The following is a 14,915-nucleotide window of genomic DNA, read 5'->3' as shown; positions in this document are numbered from 1 at the left end:
TAAGAAAGTATAAAAAATATATTTATCATGGTAGCCTTCGCCACCCAATCCGGAAGGAAAAACGCATGCTCCAACAGCACGCCACCTTCTTAAAATTGAGTGACAGTCAAATTATTTCTCAGCAACAACAAAAGTCTTTTTTTCTTAATTTAATGGACAGTGACAGAGATGACTCGTTCCGCGATGGCTACAGCTCATTGTATTCAAACTGCACTTAGGTGACTTTGAAAACATCCTTAAATATAAATAAGATTCAGACACAGTGCTGCTTGGTGTGAATGTGCATTAGTTACATTATATACCGGTTTCACTTTTCAAACATGTGGGGCACAGGATATATACAAATGAGGCAGATGCATGCTATACTCCGTGAGTCAAATGGAGAGCGAGCTAGGGGCCTCTAACAAAGGATTCTGGGTATTGTCCTCACTGCTTATTCAAGGACAGTGTACCAAAGTCTATACATTGAGGGAATTGTGAACCTACAACAGCAAACAGTGTTAAGTCATTATGTGCAAGGCGATTTATCAGTTTGTGGTCACACTATGTGTAACGTGATACATGAATTTATAAAGATATTGTACTAAACTCCAGGCACATAGTGACCCCAATTGCATTACTGGATGGGTAATAACAAGTTCATGGCAGTAAAGTATGTGGATTAAGCAATTAGTAAGTTCACAATAATATGTTTAAGGCACTTAGTGAGTTCATAAGGATAATGTACCACAACACTACATGTAAGGCATTTAGAAATCTCACAGTGGCAATGTACTAATGCTCTAAGGCTAAGACAACAAATTAGTTTCAAAGGACACTATGTCAAGGCACTATATGAAAAGCAACTAGTGAGTGAGTTTATGGAAACATTGGACCAAAGGACCATGGAAAGGTCCCTATGAGAGCTCATAGGCAGTCTATGTACAGTCATTAGTGAGCTCAAAAGAACACACTATCAGAGCACTAGGTGTTTAGCAAAATTTTTACAGGACACTGTAGCAGGTCTTCGTGTACAAGTTTTAAGTTCTGAAAGTAAGTGAGTTCACATACACCACACCAAGGCGCAATGAGTGAGGCCACTAGTGTGTTCACGAGGAAGAGTTGTGGCACACTGGTAAGGTGAATACAGAAAGACAACATTTCTCGACATTATAGTGAAGGCATTCATGGAGTTCAGTAGTGTAGCAACACGCTGTGGGTAGGTTCAGGGCTCACGAGGGCACTGCACCAAGTAGAAACAAGGCACTTTCACTGAGATCGTGGTTGAGTTCACTGCACAGTGGGTAATCCTTCCTGGGTGTGAGGATAATTACCCAAATGACCAACGTATGTTCCCTGTTTGAGAGCAAAATCTACACCCACATAGCAATGACTGTAAATTGGATTAACCGCTTGGGTCTGAACTGTTCTGCAGGTGAGAAAAGGCTCAAAATAGGTAGATGTCCATTATGGGGGATCATTTTGTGCTTCCAGTCGAGTTCAGCGTCTCTCAAAATGACCACTTCAGATTCATCTGGAACGTTTTAAAACAGAACCTAAGAAGAAATCTACATCCCTGCGGGAACCATGATTGTTGAACGTTTTTTGAAGGTTCCATGTTGAGGCGCAAGGAATCCGCAGGAGAACCATGCTGAAAGGGTCTTTGAAGAGGGGCTAACCAGGAGCTTTGGTCCAATTTGATTGCAGCAGAAGCTCTTTTCAACAACTCTTGAGGGGTCCGGGATGTCCGTTATTTTCAGAGCTCACAACTTTCAGGGAAATTGGTTTCGACATAGCATTTCAAGGTAGGCAAGGGATTCCTCAGAGTCGGTCTCTTGTTTTAGAGTTCGTTTTTCAAGTCAGGGAGTGTTACTCTTTCTTCTTCCTGGCATCTTGCTGTGAATGGTGTCTCTCCCTGCTGGGCACCATCAGTAAGTTTGAGTGACAGTCGCCCAACTTGATGCCAGCCTGGCAATGGTGGAGTCGTACTGGCTATCACCGGAGGGCACCTCTGTTAGACTACCATCATAGGTTGGAGAGGCTGAAGGTGTTTGGATGGTGGAGGCTAGGCTGCTGTAAGACGAGGTGGGTCCTCGAAGGAACTGGGAGCCAGGTGGACTCTGTGACGGTGCAGGGCTGGGTGAGTTATTGCCACCGAGTGACCACAGACCTGTGTACTGACTGAAAGAGACAAGAAATACTGTTGATACCACTAAAAAGCACAATCACATCTTTCAAGAGACTGAGTAGCTAGTGGATGCTAAAGCGCATATTTATGAGTGGGGTGTCTTTGCACTTGCATCATGCAACGTGGTGCATGCGTGGCACAAGCCCAAAACGCGATTTATGAGGCACACAAGGCCACCTTGCATGGCCCTGAGTAACGAAATTAACAAATGAAACTTGAGGGGGCCCCCTTGCAGGGTATGTGGAGTGGCCCCCTCCAAACTCAATCTGGAGCTCTCCAGCCAAAGTGCAATGCTGAGGGGGCCCCTGGAGGTTGGGCAGGGGCTGTGGGGGCCTGTGTTACGCCCCTAAGTGTTGCGTGGGTGTTCCCATGCAACACCCATGGATTTTGACACGATCCCAGATTGCACCAAAATGCTATGCCTTCCCAGGTGAGGCGTAATGAGGCCAAATATCTTAATTCCTACTCGTTACTTCCTATTTCTATGTGTGATGCATTCTGTAGCACACAGAGAAAGAGGAAAATTCCTCAGGGGACTGTTTTTGTGCAAGAAGGTGGCCCTTCCTGCACAAAAAATTGCTCCTTACAATGTAGGCACCCTTGCACCATGGTGCAAGAGTGCCTGTGCTGGTGCTAGGCAGCCAAAACAGCGCAGGCGCAGGGTCAAAGGCAGGAATGCACCACATTCTTTTAAATATTGCACTTTCCTTCCCTTTCCCTGTCACGCAGCTCAGCAAGGTGACTTTCTGTACTACGTAGTGTGACTTTGCCATGGATATGGCCTGATACTCTTCCTACGCAGACTGAGGCCCTTATTGACGGGGATTTGGTGCAGGGCAGCACAGCAAGTCATCTTGCTGCGCTACCCAATACAAAATTGAAAGGGCAGGAATGCACTGTATTTATGCAACACAGTGCATTCCTGTCCTTTCCCCCTGCATTAGCGCTGTTTCAGCCGCCCAGCACCAACGCAGGCCCCCTTGCACCATGGTGCAAGGATCACTGCATTGTTGGCAGGATTGTTTCCGTGCAGGAAAGGAAACCTACCTGTACAAAAGCAATCCTAAGAGGTGTTTTCCTCTTTCTATGTGTGCTTCAGAATGCAGCACACATAGAACGAGGAAAAAATTAGGAGAAATAAATACATTTTTCCTTGTCACACTTCACCTCAGGAGACGTGAGGATTTGGAGCTTCCCCAGGTTTACATGATCTTGGCAATCTGGGGCAGCATCAAAATCCATGGGTGTTGCATGGGAAAACCCACTTCAATGCCCATGGAACGTCGCCCGAGCGCAGAATAAGACAACGCAGCGCTTTGCACTGCCTTTCATTAATCCATATCTATGAGGCCACCCAAAAACACGCGTAGTGGCTTTGCGAGGCCCCATAAATACAATTTAGTAATCTACGCCACCGGAGCATCACAAAAATGGTGCTCCGGCAGCACAAGGAGGCTTGTAAACAAGCCCTTGAGTTCACACAGTATGGTCTAAAAATCACCACTAGAAATGAGGAAGCCTCTGCAGAAAATGGATCATTTCCAGGCAGGCCAGAGACGCTGAAAGTGCCAGAGTGGCTGGCTACAGTCTCCCTTCCAGGTCTAACCTTTAGAAGCTACAGACCTCTGGCAAATGTCCCTAGATGCCACCGACACAGGCACCATTACATACACTCACACGCTAAGAGCTAGGTATGTATTTCACACCTATCCATGTTCTCTAAATGTTTGCGGACAGTTTGAATAATTTGCTGAATCATTCAAACCAATGTCTGTGGGATTCTATGCAGAATGCAGTTAATTATAGGAATGTAGTGATTATTCAACAGAAACGTAAATTTGTGAATACATTTTCTATATACCTAGATTAAAGGGTACTAATTTTATGCTAAAGTCACTGGATTCCACACCATGATTGTGTTTCATGTCTGTGACATATGTTGCCAAAAGAATTTGAATAAGTCTCTTAAGTGTGAACACAGGGGCGTCATGCATGTTTTCTGGGGCATGAAGCAATTGTAAAGACAGCACCAACCTCGAGGAAGGGGCTGCGCCCGATGAAAGGGGCAACACGCCAGTCGATGCAGAGAGTCCCAGGCTGGACCAGCCGTCGGGTGCCGGCAGCATTGAGAAGGCAGCTGAGGTATCCATGTAAGGATCTGTGGGAACACGACAAGTCAGCAAGCATTAGAAACACTAAACAGAGATGGGTTTGTGTTCAGGGCTGTGGGGAAACGTGTGCATGGCAGCGCAGGCATAAAGTATACATGGAGCCACAAAATTGCCAAAAACAGCCCTAGCACATTGAGAAATACTTAATACAATACACAAATAAAAACAATTGTGATTAGGGCTCCCAGTTTTATGGTATTTCTTTTTTGACATTTCCGTCTGTATTTATCCATATTTCTTTTTTGCTAATTTTATCTGTATTTATACATATTTGTTTTGGGTTTTGGAAAATTGAAGCTGACAATTAGTATATTCCACATTTATTTAACCGGTACACATGCACTCATGCTTGAATGTCTACTAGGTTTCAATGCTTTTAAGAAAATATGCGAATTTCAGTTTCAACCTTGTAAATATATCTCGGGCTGATAAAATCTCTTTACCAAACTTCCTTTCGTTTTTAGCCCCTTACCTATCAATCCACAAAGCTATTGGCCTGGCAGTCATAGCAGACCGAATTCTGAATTACTCAAAAAGTTAATCAATTTCAGTTTTTATCCACATTTAAAAATAAACACAGACAAGAAAATAAATGTTTTCTGTCTGTATTTATCTAGAAAAATCTGTAAAAACGGAAGACAGGGAGCCTTAATTTTGATTAACATTTTAGATATGGGGTTGGCAGAGATTAGTACTCGTGTGAGGTGCCCCCCTCCCCCTTTCATTCTCAATCCTTTCTAAATTTATAAAAAGCCTGGTCAGTTTTGGGAGGGACACTGTGAGCAGACTGAATGTTGCTTAGGGCAATGCAGTGCAGTAATCAGAGTTGCTGTGCAGCATTCCGCAAGGGAAAGAAAGCAGAGCAGTGCTGTATTTATTAAAATGGTCTGCTGCTGCAGTCACCCCCTGCGCTGGTGCATTATAAAGGATGCCTAGCCCCACACACAACCTTTACACCATGATGCAGGGCTGTAGGCGTGCCTTCGAGCATAGGATTTGCACTGGAAGCATACCCGTTCCGTACAAACTCAGATGCCTAGGAAAACTCGGTAACATTCCCCATATTGGGACATATTTATGAAGCTTTCGTGCAGCGCTGCAAGCCGCCTTTCTGCGCTACGTGAAAGGGAAAGGGTGAGAATGAGCCGTATTTTATATAATAAAACAGATTCCTGTCCTTTCCTTGAGCTGGGGCCCTTTTGGCTGCTTAGGGCCAACGAAGGCACCCTAGCGCAGTGGTGCAACGGTACCTGCGTTACAGACAGCATTGTTTTTGTGCAGGAAGGGACACCTTCCTGCACAAAAATAATCCTCTGAGGCTTTTTACTTTTTCTATGGGTGCTGCATAATACACCACACAAAGAAAGAAGAAAAACAAGGAGAAATAAAATATATTTCCCCTCGTTACCCCTCAGCTGGGAAGACGTAGCAATTTGATGTATTCCCAGGTTTGCAAACAAGAAAGAGTTTGACGAGTGCGCTGCAGTTTTTTCTTTTCACAAAGTCGTATTCCTCCTTTGAATCGGATTGTGTGCAAGCCCGGAAGTGTCGCCCCATCTCAACAGGTTGTATTCCTAGGGTTACCAGTAATGGTCAGTCTGGGGAGGCACCAAAATCCATGAGTGAATGAGTGGGAACACCCACGCTCCACTCATGGAATGCCTCCCTGGGGCAAGGTTCCGCAATGCAGGGATTTGGGCTGCCTTGTGTTACTTTTGATTTATCAAGCCATTTATGGGCACGGAAGGTGGCTTTGCGTGGCTTGACTGATCTGACTTAGGTTTGGCATCACCCATGAGCCCCCTTGTATGGACAAGGGCGACCAAAACCTCCATAAATATGCTCCATTGTATGTATACTCTGCAGTGCAGCACACATGCAATGTGTAGAATGTTTGGAGAAATGTTACCTGTTATCCATGTTAACATCTGCTTCAACAAGGATTTCGTTTTAGACGCACAGCCAAGTCAGGCGATCTTTGTAGATCAAGTTTTATATCAGACACTATGGGTGCTTGCGCAGATCTGCCCAAGTAACACCCAAGTATCGCACCCTTAAAGCAAAAGTGAACAAACAACGCAGAGCAATTTTTGCACTGAGAAAGCGGCACTTTTTTCAGCACAATATACCAAATATGTTGAGATATAAATACCCTTACAAGATTTGCGTCACTCTATGTGCAAAGTCTTTGCAAATCCTGGGTGATGCATACTGGGGAGAGTTCACATATACACTCAGCTGTCATCAGAGCAGGCGACATTAGTTCAGGACACTGCTCTAAAAAGGCAGATAGACAGAATTTTAAAATAGTCGAGATAGCCTTGCAGGTTGGTGAGCATGGTACATACGCAATAAAAAGAGCTATTCCTGTGGCAGCAGTCTTCATGGATCCACACCATTGAAGTTTCAGTTTCAGTTCATTGACCGTTTGATATCATGCGTAAAATGGCAATACAAACAATTCATGTACACACCATTTAATATATACCCTGCCCCACAGCGTCCTCACACCTGGACCTCTAAAGAGTACATTAGAGTAAAAAAGCACAGTGTGCATGGACACTCAGGCATATGCGGCATGAATGGTGGCAGTTTACCTTAGGGGAGTATGGTCCAGCCTGCCCCACCGCCCAGGGTGAAGTGGGAGAACATTACATGAGAAAGGTGGTGGGGGAGAATATTGCATGAGGAGAACAGTCACTGTGGGGCAGGAGGTAAGCAATATGACTCTGTCCCTTGTGGGGTGCCACTTTTTACAAGCCATTAATTCATCTTTTTAGATTATGAAAGGGACTAAAACAGGAACCTAAATCTTATTTTGTATGAAACCCGGTGCATTCTTTCCTAAACTGGAAATTCTGCATATTTGCTTTAATAATCATTTAAAAGTAATTGAAACAGCTCTAAAGTAATTTTGTTTGCTTTTTAAATGTGTTTTTTAAAGTGGCAGAAATACTTTTTCTGATTTTACAGACTTTTTTATTGATCCATACGCTTGACTAATATAATACGCAGTACAGGGTAAAGGTAGCGACAAGCGAAAGACTTGTAAGTCACTGAGTTGGTGCAGTGAAAATTGTAGAAAGTGCAAAGAGCCAATGCCGCTTCTCTGCAGATCTCCACTATCAGCATTCTGTTAAAAATACAGATGCTGACTGGTCCCAGACAGCTAACGCCCTGGTCACCATTATTATACACTGGAACACCTTTTGTAAGCATTCATTGACTTTGGATTGAACAGACTTTCTATCCCTTGATATGTTTTATATAAACTTTGTAATACGTTGAACTTTTTTTCAAATTGGGGTAAAGGTACTTGGGGGCATATTACCAAGCAATAGCGATAATTATCGCTATTGCTTGGTTAGAGACAAAAATTTACCGCTGAGCTGCGGCGATTTTTACCGCAAATAAACCTTGGTATTACCAAGGTTTATCGCAAATGCGATAAAAATCGCCGCAATGCATGAATATCGCTGAAAAGTCCGCGATATTCATGCATTACCGAGCTAATGCTCTTAGCCATGTTATCCACCTCCCATTGGATAACATGGCTAAGAACTGCTCAGGGCAGGTGTTAGCTTTTGGAGATATTCGCGCTTAGCGCGAATATCTCCAAAAGTTGGTAATAGGAGATAGCGATGTTAGCAACTGTTTTCAGTCGCTAACATCTTGGCACGCCCACTTTGCATGTCATTAGTGATAAATATCCCTGACATGCAAAGTGGGGCCCAAGATGGTCGCTATCTCCTACTAGCTGTCGCTAACGGGTGTTAGCGACAGCTAGGTAATAGGGAGATAATTTTATCTCCGCTTTCTTGGCTTTTAAAGCCAAAAAAGCAGAGGTAAACCCCCTTGATAATATGCCCCTGCGTATCTTACATTCAGTGTGCATCCATTAGTTGCCTGGTCTACAAAATTGATGAATTAGCTCCCATTGAATTCCGAAGGTACCATTGGGGCATATTTACTAGGGCATTGTGCCACCAGGTCGTCACCTTTTGTGGCTTAATGCAGCTTTGTAAATATGGTATACTTTCATGCAGGTATCTGCGTGAAAGGGGCATGCAATGCGTGTTACCGTGGCCGTCCACCGCATCACCCAGATATACAAGGATGTGTATGTAAATCTGAGGCAGCGCCCAAATAATAACTCCATGCAAGAGCAGGCATTTGAATGGTGATAGAAGGAGAAATATTTCATTTCTCTACGTTTTTACTTTTTCTATGCGTGCTGCAGTAGAAAGAGCAAAATACCCTGAATTTTTGTTTATGTGCAGGAAGGTGTCACTTTCTGCACATAAACAATATAATTTTCTGCAACGCAGGCCTGCGTTGGCACTAGGCAGCTAATTTTAGCACCAGCACTAGGGAACACACACGGGTGCGCCGTATTGTTGTAAATATGGCTCATCCCTGTGTTTTGGAAATGTTGGAGTGCGGCGTTACCAAATTTGGTACAGCTCCACGGTCCGGAATTCCATGTACATATGTCCCATTGTTTATTGTACTATATTACTGGGTGGCTCCTGGTTTACTTTGTACGACACATACTAGCTATAACAGAGGCGTGGCTCCCAACAGTGCAGGAGCTGTAGAGGCACTGGGCCCCAGAGCAGGGAGGAGCCCACTGCATCTCCAATTGTAGCTGTTTTTCACTGCCAAACAGTGGAATAGCGGCCCGTATTCCTTCTTGGGGCCCACTGCACCATTGCCACCCGCTAGAATGATGAGCTTGTGGCACCTGGTGGGAGGGCAGAGGCCTAACCAGAATACATACTGTGAGCACAGGACCTACTAGATACACCAAGGATGATCCCAGTTGAAAAGATGCCAGAGCCCCTCACTTCAGTGACAGTGTCTCTCTCCGTGATCTGGCCTGCTGGATCCTGCCTGCCATGGCGAAGCCCCTGGGATTCTATGGGGAAAGTGGCTGCCGGGGTGCCTAAAGCGGGGAGTGAGAAGGACCAGCCGTGAAAGCGGTCCCTCTGAATACAGAACTGGTGGTGGTACCATCGATATAGGGGGCAGGGAGTAGTAAATTTGGAGAAACTAGGGAAACTTCCAGAATAAAGAAATTATTGTGTCATTACTCAGCCATCACTGGTGCCATAGTGGTCGGCACAAAAGCTATAGGAACACTGCAGCCGCTGCAAGACAGGATGAAAACAATAGTTACCTAAGCAGCAACTGGTATACCCCCCCCCCTCCACACACACACACCTACCACCACAGCCAGAATGGGGTGGTTTCTCCTCTGCAGAGACGTGAATATGGATCTGGTCAAGGAAGCTGGTACAAGCAGGGTTGACCTTCTGCTCACTCCAAATGTGCACTTTTCCATAAGGTCAGCAGCGTTGCCACCATGAATGAGTTCCACCAGCCACTGCAACGTGCATTAGGCAAGTGAGGCACGCCTTTAATATGGAGGTATTGGACGGGAAGCATGGAAATAAAATAGTGCACCCAGAGTGCCGCAGGAATGCACTACGAAGCCCGGAGAAAGGATAATTGGGTTATTGCCACCTGTGGAAACTTTTATTCACAACCTGAGAGTCCCGACTCAAATCCCACCTAGCCTTGCTCAAATTTTCGCCTTTGAAAGGTCAATTAAATGAGCATGAGTGTGGTTTAGACGGGTAATAACACCGGTACATTAAAGTTATTATCTGAAGGAAGACCTTTTATTATAGAAAATTCTATTCCCCATGACTATGGAAGTGCCTTCCCAGTGTGTTCTTGTGGTTTGAGAGTCTGCCATTATTGCAGTATTACCCTTTTACCTGTGTTTGGTACTCTTTTGTAACATGCACACGTTACTTTTCTCTTGTAACACACTGTTTGCTACCTCTTACATTTTGTTTGCTTTTGATACTTGCACAAGTACCACCATTGCCTACGTAACGTTTGTTCTTGAGTGTCTGCCGTGTATTGCAGTATTTTACCTCTACTTTGACTTTGTACGCTTTTGTAACCTGCACACATGTCACTTTTTTCTCCTGTAATGCGCCGTTTGCTATCTCTTGTATTTGTTTGCTCACGATTGTCACTTTTGCCTCATGTAACTTAGCGTTTGCTTTTGTAATTTGTTCACTTGTAATGTTCTCATGTATCAGTTCTGTTCCTATTGTGAAGCGCTCTGACACCTTCGGATAAAGTCTGCGCTATATAAAAACGCATAAATAAATAAATAAATAAATGGGTCAGACGGTCCAGCGTGTTATATGCTCACGACAGGTTTAGAGCCTTGCTTGAGTTAACATTATTGTTGTTATGGACACTGCCCACAAGCCCTGGTCCCAAATTAACGATCGAGAGTTGTTAGCTGCAGAAAAACAGCATCTCCGCCCGCACTAGCAGGGAAACTGGCGAGTAAGAGAAGCACGCGGCACGTCGCAGACGCACTTGCGTGGCAGTGGCGTCACTACGGGGGTGCGGGGGGTGCGGACCGCACCGGGTGACACCCTCACATGGGGGTGACACCATCTGGTTGCGCCCCCCGCCCCCCCAGCAGGCCTCTGTACATGGCACCCCCTGCACCGCACCCGAAGGCCTCGGAGAGACTCGATCCGCTTTAAAAACAAAAGCGAACCGAGATATTTTCTCACCTATTCGAATTAAAATGTTCTCATTAGATAACGTTTGAAAAGTGTAGTAATGAGGGGCCCCCGCCATTTATATGGAAAAAGACACAGTGCTAAAGAGGGGGGGGGGGTATTAACCGCTTGGAAATTAGCTTTTACTTTAGCTGTTACATATCGTAACATTCTCACGTCTACAAACTCGCTGGTGCCTTGTACACAGATTTCTTTTTGCATCTTGAAAAGCTTTAAAAGAGAAACCACATGAAAGCGGCAGAGAGTGGGTTTAATGTGCGAGAGAGAGGGAGCTAGAGGGGGTAAGAAGACAGAGAGAGAGAGAGAGAGTTAGAGTGAGAAAGACAGAGAGAGAGGGAGCTAGAGTGAGAAAGACAGAGAGAGAGGGAGCTAGAGGGAGTAAGACAGAGAGAGGGAGACAGAGGTAGCTAGAGGAAGTAAGACAGAGAGAGAGAGAGAGAGAGGGAGCTAGACAGAGAGAGGGAGCTAGAGGGAGTATGATAGAGAGAGAGGGAGCTAGAGGGAGCAAGATAGAGAGAGAGGGAGCAAGACAGAGAGAGAGGGAGCTAGAGGGAATAAGAGAGATGGAGGTAGAGGGAGCAAGACAGAGAGAGAGTGCGCTAGAGGGAGTAAGACAGAGAGAGAGGGAGCTAGAGGGAGTAAGACAGAGAGAGAGGGAGACAGAGGGAGCTAGAGGGAGTAAGACAGAGAGAGAGAGGGAGCTAGACAGAGACAGAGGGAGCTAGAGGGAGTAAGACAAAGAGAGAGGGAGCTCGAGGGAGCTAGACAGAGAGAGGGAGCTAGAGGGAGTAAGACAGAGAGAGAGGGAGCTAGAGGGAGCTAGACAGAGAGAGGGAGCTAGAGGGAGTAAGACAGAGAGAGAGGGAGTCAGAGGGGGCTAGAGGGAGCAAGACAGAGAGAGGGAGCTAGACAGAGAGAGGGAGCTAGAGGGAGTAAGAGCGAGAGAGAGAGGGAGCGAAAGGGAGTAAGACAGAGAGAGAGGGAGCTAGAGGGAGTAAGAGAGAGAGAGGGAGCTAGAGGGTGGAAGACAGAGCGAGGAGCTAGAGGGAGTACGACAGAGAGAGAGGGGGCTAGAGGGAGTAAGACAGAGAGAGAGGGAGCTAGAGGGAGTAAGACCGAGAGAGAGGGAGACAGAGGGAGCTAGAGGGAGCAAGAGAGAGGGAGCTAGAGGGAGCTATACAGAGAGAGGGAGCTAGAGGGAGTAAGACAGAGAGAGAGAGGGAGCTAGAGAGAATAAGACAGCGAGAGAGGGAGCTAGACAGAGAGAGGGAGCTAGAGGGAGTAAGATAGAGAGAGAGGGAGCTACAGGGAGCTAGAGCAAGCAAGAGAGAGAGGGAGTAAGAGAGAGAGAGGGAGCAAGACAGAGAGAGGGAGCTAGAGGGACCAAACCGGAGAGAGAGGGAGCTAGAGGGAGTAAGACAGAGAGAGAGGGAGCTAGGCGGAGCAAGACAGATAGAGAGGGAGCTAGAGGGAGCAAGACAGAGAGGGAGCTAGAGGGAGTAAGAGAGAGGGAGCTAGAGGGAATAAGACAGAGAGAGAGGGAGCTATAGGGAGCAAGACAGAGAGAGGGGGGGCTAGAGGGAGTAAGAGAGCGAGAGAGGGAGCTAGAGGGAGTAAGAAAGAGGGGGCTAGAGGGAGTAAGACAGAGAGAGAGGAAGCTAGAGGGAGTAAGGCAGAGAGAGGGAGCTAGAGGGAGCAAGACAGAGAGAGAGGGAGCTAGAGGGAGTAAGAGAGAGAGAGGGAGCTAGAGGGAGTAAGAGAGAGAGCGGGAGCTAGAGGGAGTAAGAGAGAGAGTGGGAGCTAGAGAGAGTAAGACAGAGAGAGGGAGCTAGAGGGAGTAAGACAGAGAGAGAGGGAGCAAGAGGGAGTAAGACAGAGAGAGAGGGAGCTAGAAGGAGTAAGAGAGGGAGAGAGGGAGCTAGAGGGAGCAAGACAGAGAGAGGGAGCTAGAGGGACCAAACCGGAGAGAGAGGGAGCTAGAGGGAGTAAGACAGAGAGAGAGGGAGCTAGGCGGAGCAAGACAGATAGAGAGGGAGCTAGAGGGAGCAAGACAGAGAGGGAGCTAGAGGGAATAAGACAGAGGGAGCTAGAGGGAATAAGACAGAGAGAGAGGGAGCTATAGGGAGCAAGACAGAGAGAGGGGGGGCTAGAGGGAGTAAGAGAGAGAGAGAGGGAGCTAGAGGGAGTAAGAAAGAGGGGGCTAGAGGGAGTAAGACAGAGAGAGAGGAAGCTAGAGGGAGTAAGGCAGAGAGAGGGAGCTAGAGGGAGCAAGACAGAGAGAGAGGGAGCTAGAGGGAGTAAGAGAGAGAGAGGGAGCTAGAGGGAGTAAGAGAGAGAGCGGGAGCTAGAGGGAGTAAGAGAGAGAGTGGGAGCTAGAGAGAGTAAGACAGAGAGAGGGAGCAAGAGGGAGTAAGACAGAGAGAGAGGGAGCTAGAAGGAGTAAGAGAGGGAGAGAGGGAGCTAGAGGGAGCAAGACAGAGAGAGGGAGCTAGAGGGAGCAAGACAGAGAGAGGGAGCTAGAGGGAGTAAGACAGAGAGAGAGGGAGCTAGAGGGCGTAAGGCAGAGAGGGAGGGAGCTAGAGAGAGTAAGACAGAGAGAGAGGGAGCTAGAGGGAGTAAGACAGAGAGAGGGAACTATACAGAAAGAGGGAGCTAGAGGGAGTAAGACAGTACCTAGCACCGTACATTTCCGACAGAGGTAGTCCATGCGGTAAGTCGTGAGGGGGTGACACCATGAGTTACCCGCACCGGGTGACACCAACCCCAGTGACGCCACTGTTGCGTGGTGATGGTTGCGTGGCGCCATTCTCTGGCTCCTTTACCTATCTCGCTTTATTCTGAGGTCCTGCCAGCAGAGGGCACCCCAACCCCAGCATATATCTTTCAATGCACCATGTTAGCGTCAGGGGGCGCAGCGGAGGGGGGCTCCCTCCTCAGAGCCTCCTCTCCCTCTTACCCTGGCCACTGAATAACACCGCAGCATCCTGCGGCCACAATAACAGTCCTTTGGAAATTAGTACATACTTGGAGAGACGTTCCTCTGTCCGTACGGGGAGGGGTAGGGAGCTGCCCGGTGGCTTCGCAGGCCCGAGTACCTCTCGCAGTAGGAGCCGTGCCCTGCAGCCATGGCGGGACTTCCTGTGAAGGAGGCGCCGGCGCCGGAGGGGCAGAAGGCTCCGGAACCTGCCGGCAGAAACCAGCCACCAACTGCGGAAGAGAAGACAGACATCTCAGAACATGAGCAGGAGGCGTTCAGCATTTAATAAATAACATGACATATATGAAAGATCTTCTACAACTGATGCATGCTTGGCTACTTTCTCTTCAAACTTAAACTTACACTCCATTACCCCGGGCAGTGTGATGACTTTTTTTAATCAATGTACGTCAACAGCTCCTTGTAGTGGCACGGACTAGGAAGAGGCGCGTGCGAAACTGAAGGACACCTCCTATTAGAAGACAAAGCCATTGTTTTTTTGATAAACTCTACCAGACAGAGAAGTGTCTGGTTGCGAAACTCATAGGGGCATATTTATCAAGTAGTTGAGTCACCCTTGCGCCGGGCAAAAGTGGTGCAACTACTAAGATTTAGCTTTGCATGGCCCTGCATGACTCGATAGATCTAGAATAACGCAACTCAACGCAAATCTCTGCCTTACTCTACCCCAGGGGGGGTATTCCATGGGTGGCCATCAGTGTTCCCACTCTTCCACCCATGGATTTTTGCGCAAATCCAGATTTACCAACACTGGCATACCCAGGAATGCGTCAAAATGGTACCCCTCCCCAGGTGAGGCTTAGCAAGGAGAAATGTCTTTATTTCTCCTTGTTTCTTCTCTTTCTATGTGTTCTGCATTCTGCGGCACAGATAGTAAGAGGAAAATGCCTCACAGGATTGTTTTTGTGCAGGAAGGCGTTCCTTCCTGCACAAAACAATCCTGCTCACAACACAGGCACCCT

At 46.9% G+C, this 14,915-nt stretch overlaps 1 protein-coding gene across 1 annotated transcript in view; it reads right to left on the bottom strand.

Annotated features, from left to right (window-relative positions):
* Positions 1–1,279: 1,279 nt before the first annotated feature.
* The window catches only part of LOC147660774 (T-box transcription factor T-A-like), a 69,489-nt gene continuing 55,853 nt past the window's right edge, over positions 1,280–14,915 (bottom strand). The window contains exons 6-8 of the mRNA XM_086951472.1: positions 13,980–14,162; positions 4,202–4,325; positions 1,280–2,160 (exon numbers count right to left, since the gene is read on the bottom strand). Coding sequence (XP_086807598.1) covers positions 1,908–2,160; positions 4,202–4,325; positions 13,980–14,162 — 560 coding nt within the window. The 3' untranslated portion in view covers positions 1,280–1,907. The remainder of the gene's footprint in view (positions 2,161–4,201; positions 4,326–13,979; positions 14,163–14,915) is intronic.

Source organism: Lissotriton vulgaris, unplaced genomic scaffold (assembly GCF_964263255.1).
Source record: "Lissotriton vulgaris unplaced genomic scaffold, aLisVul1.2 SCAFFOLD_1014, whole genome shotgun sequence".
In the NCBI taxonomy this organism is placed as follows: Eukaryota; Metazoa; Chordata; class Amphibia; order Caudata; family Salamandridae; genus Lissotriton; species Lissotriton vulgaris.
Note: the sequence above shows the minus strand (reverse complement) of the source record. Positions and strands in the feature narration are given on the sequence as shown.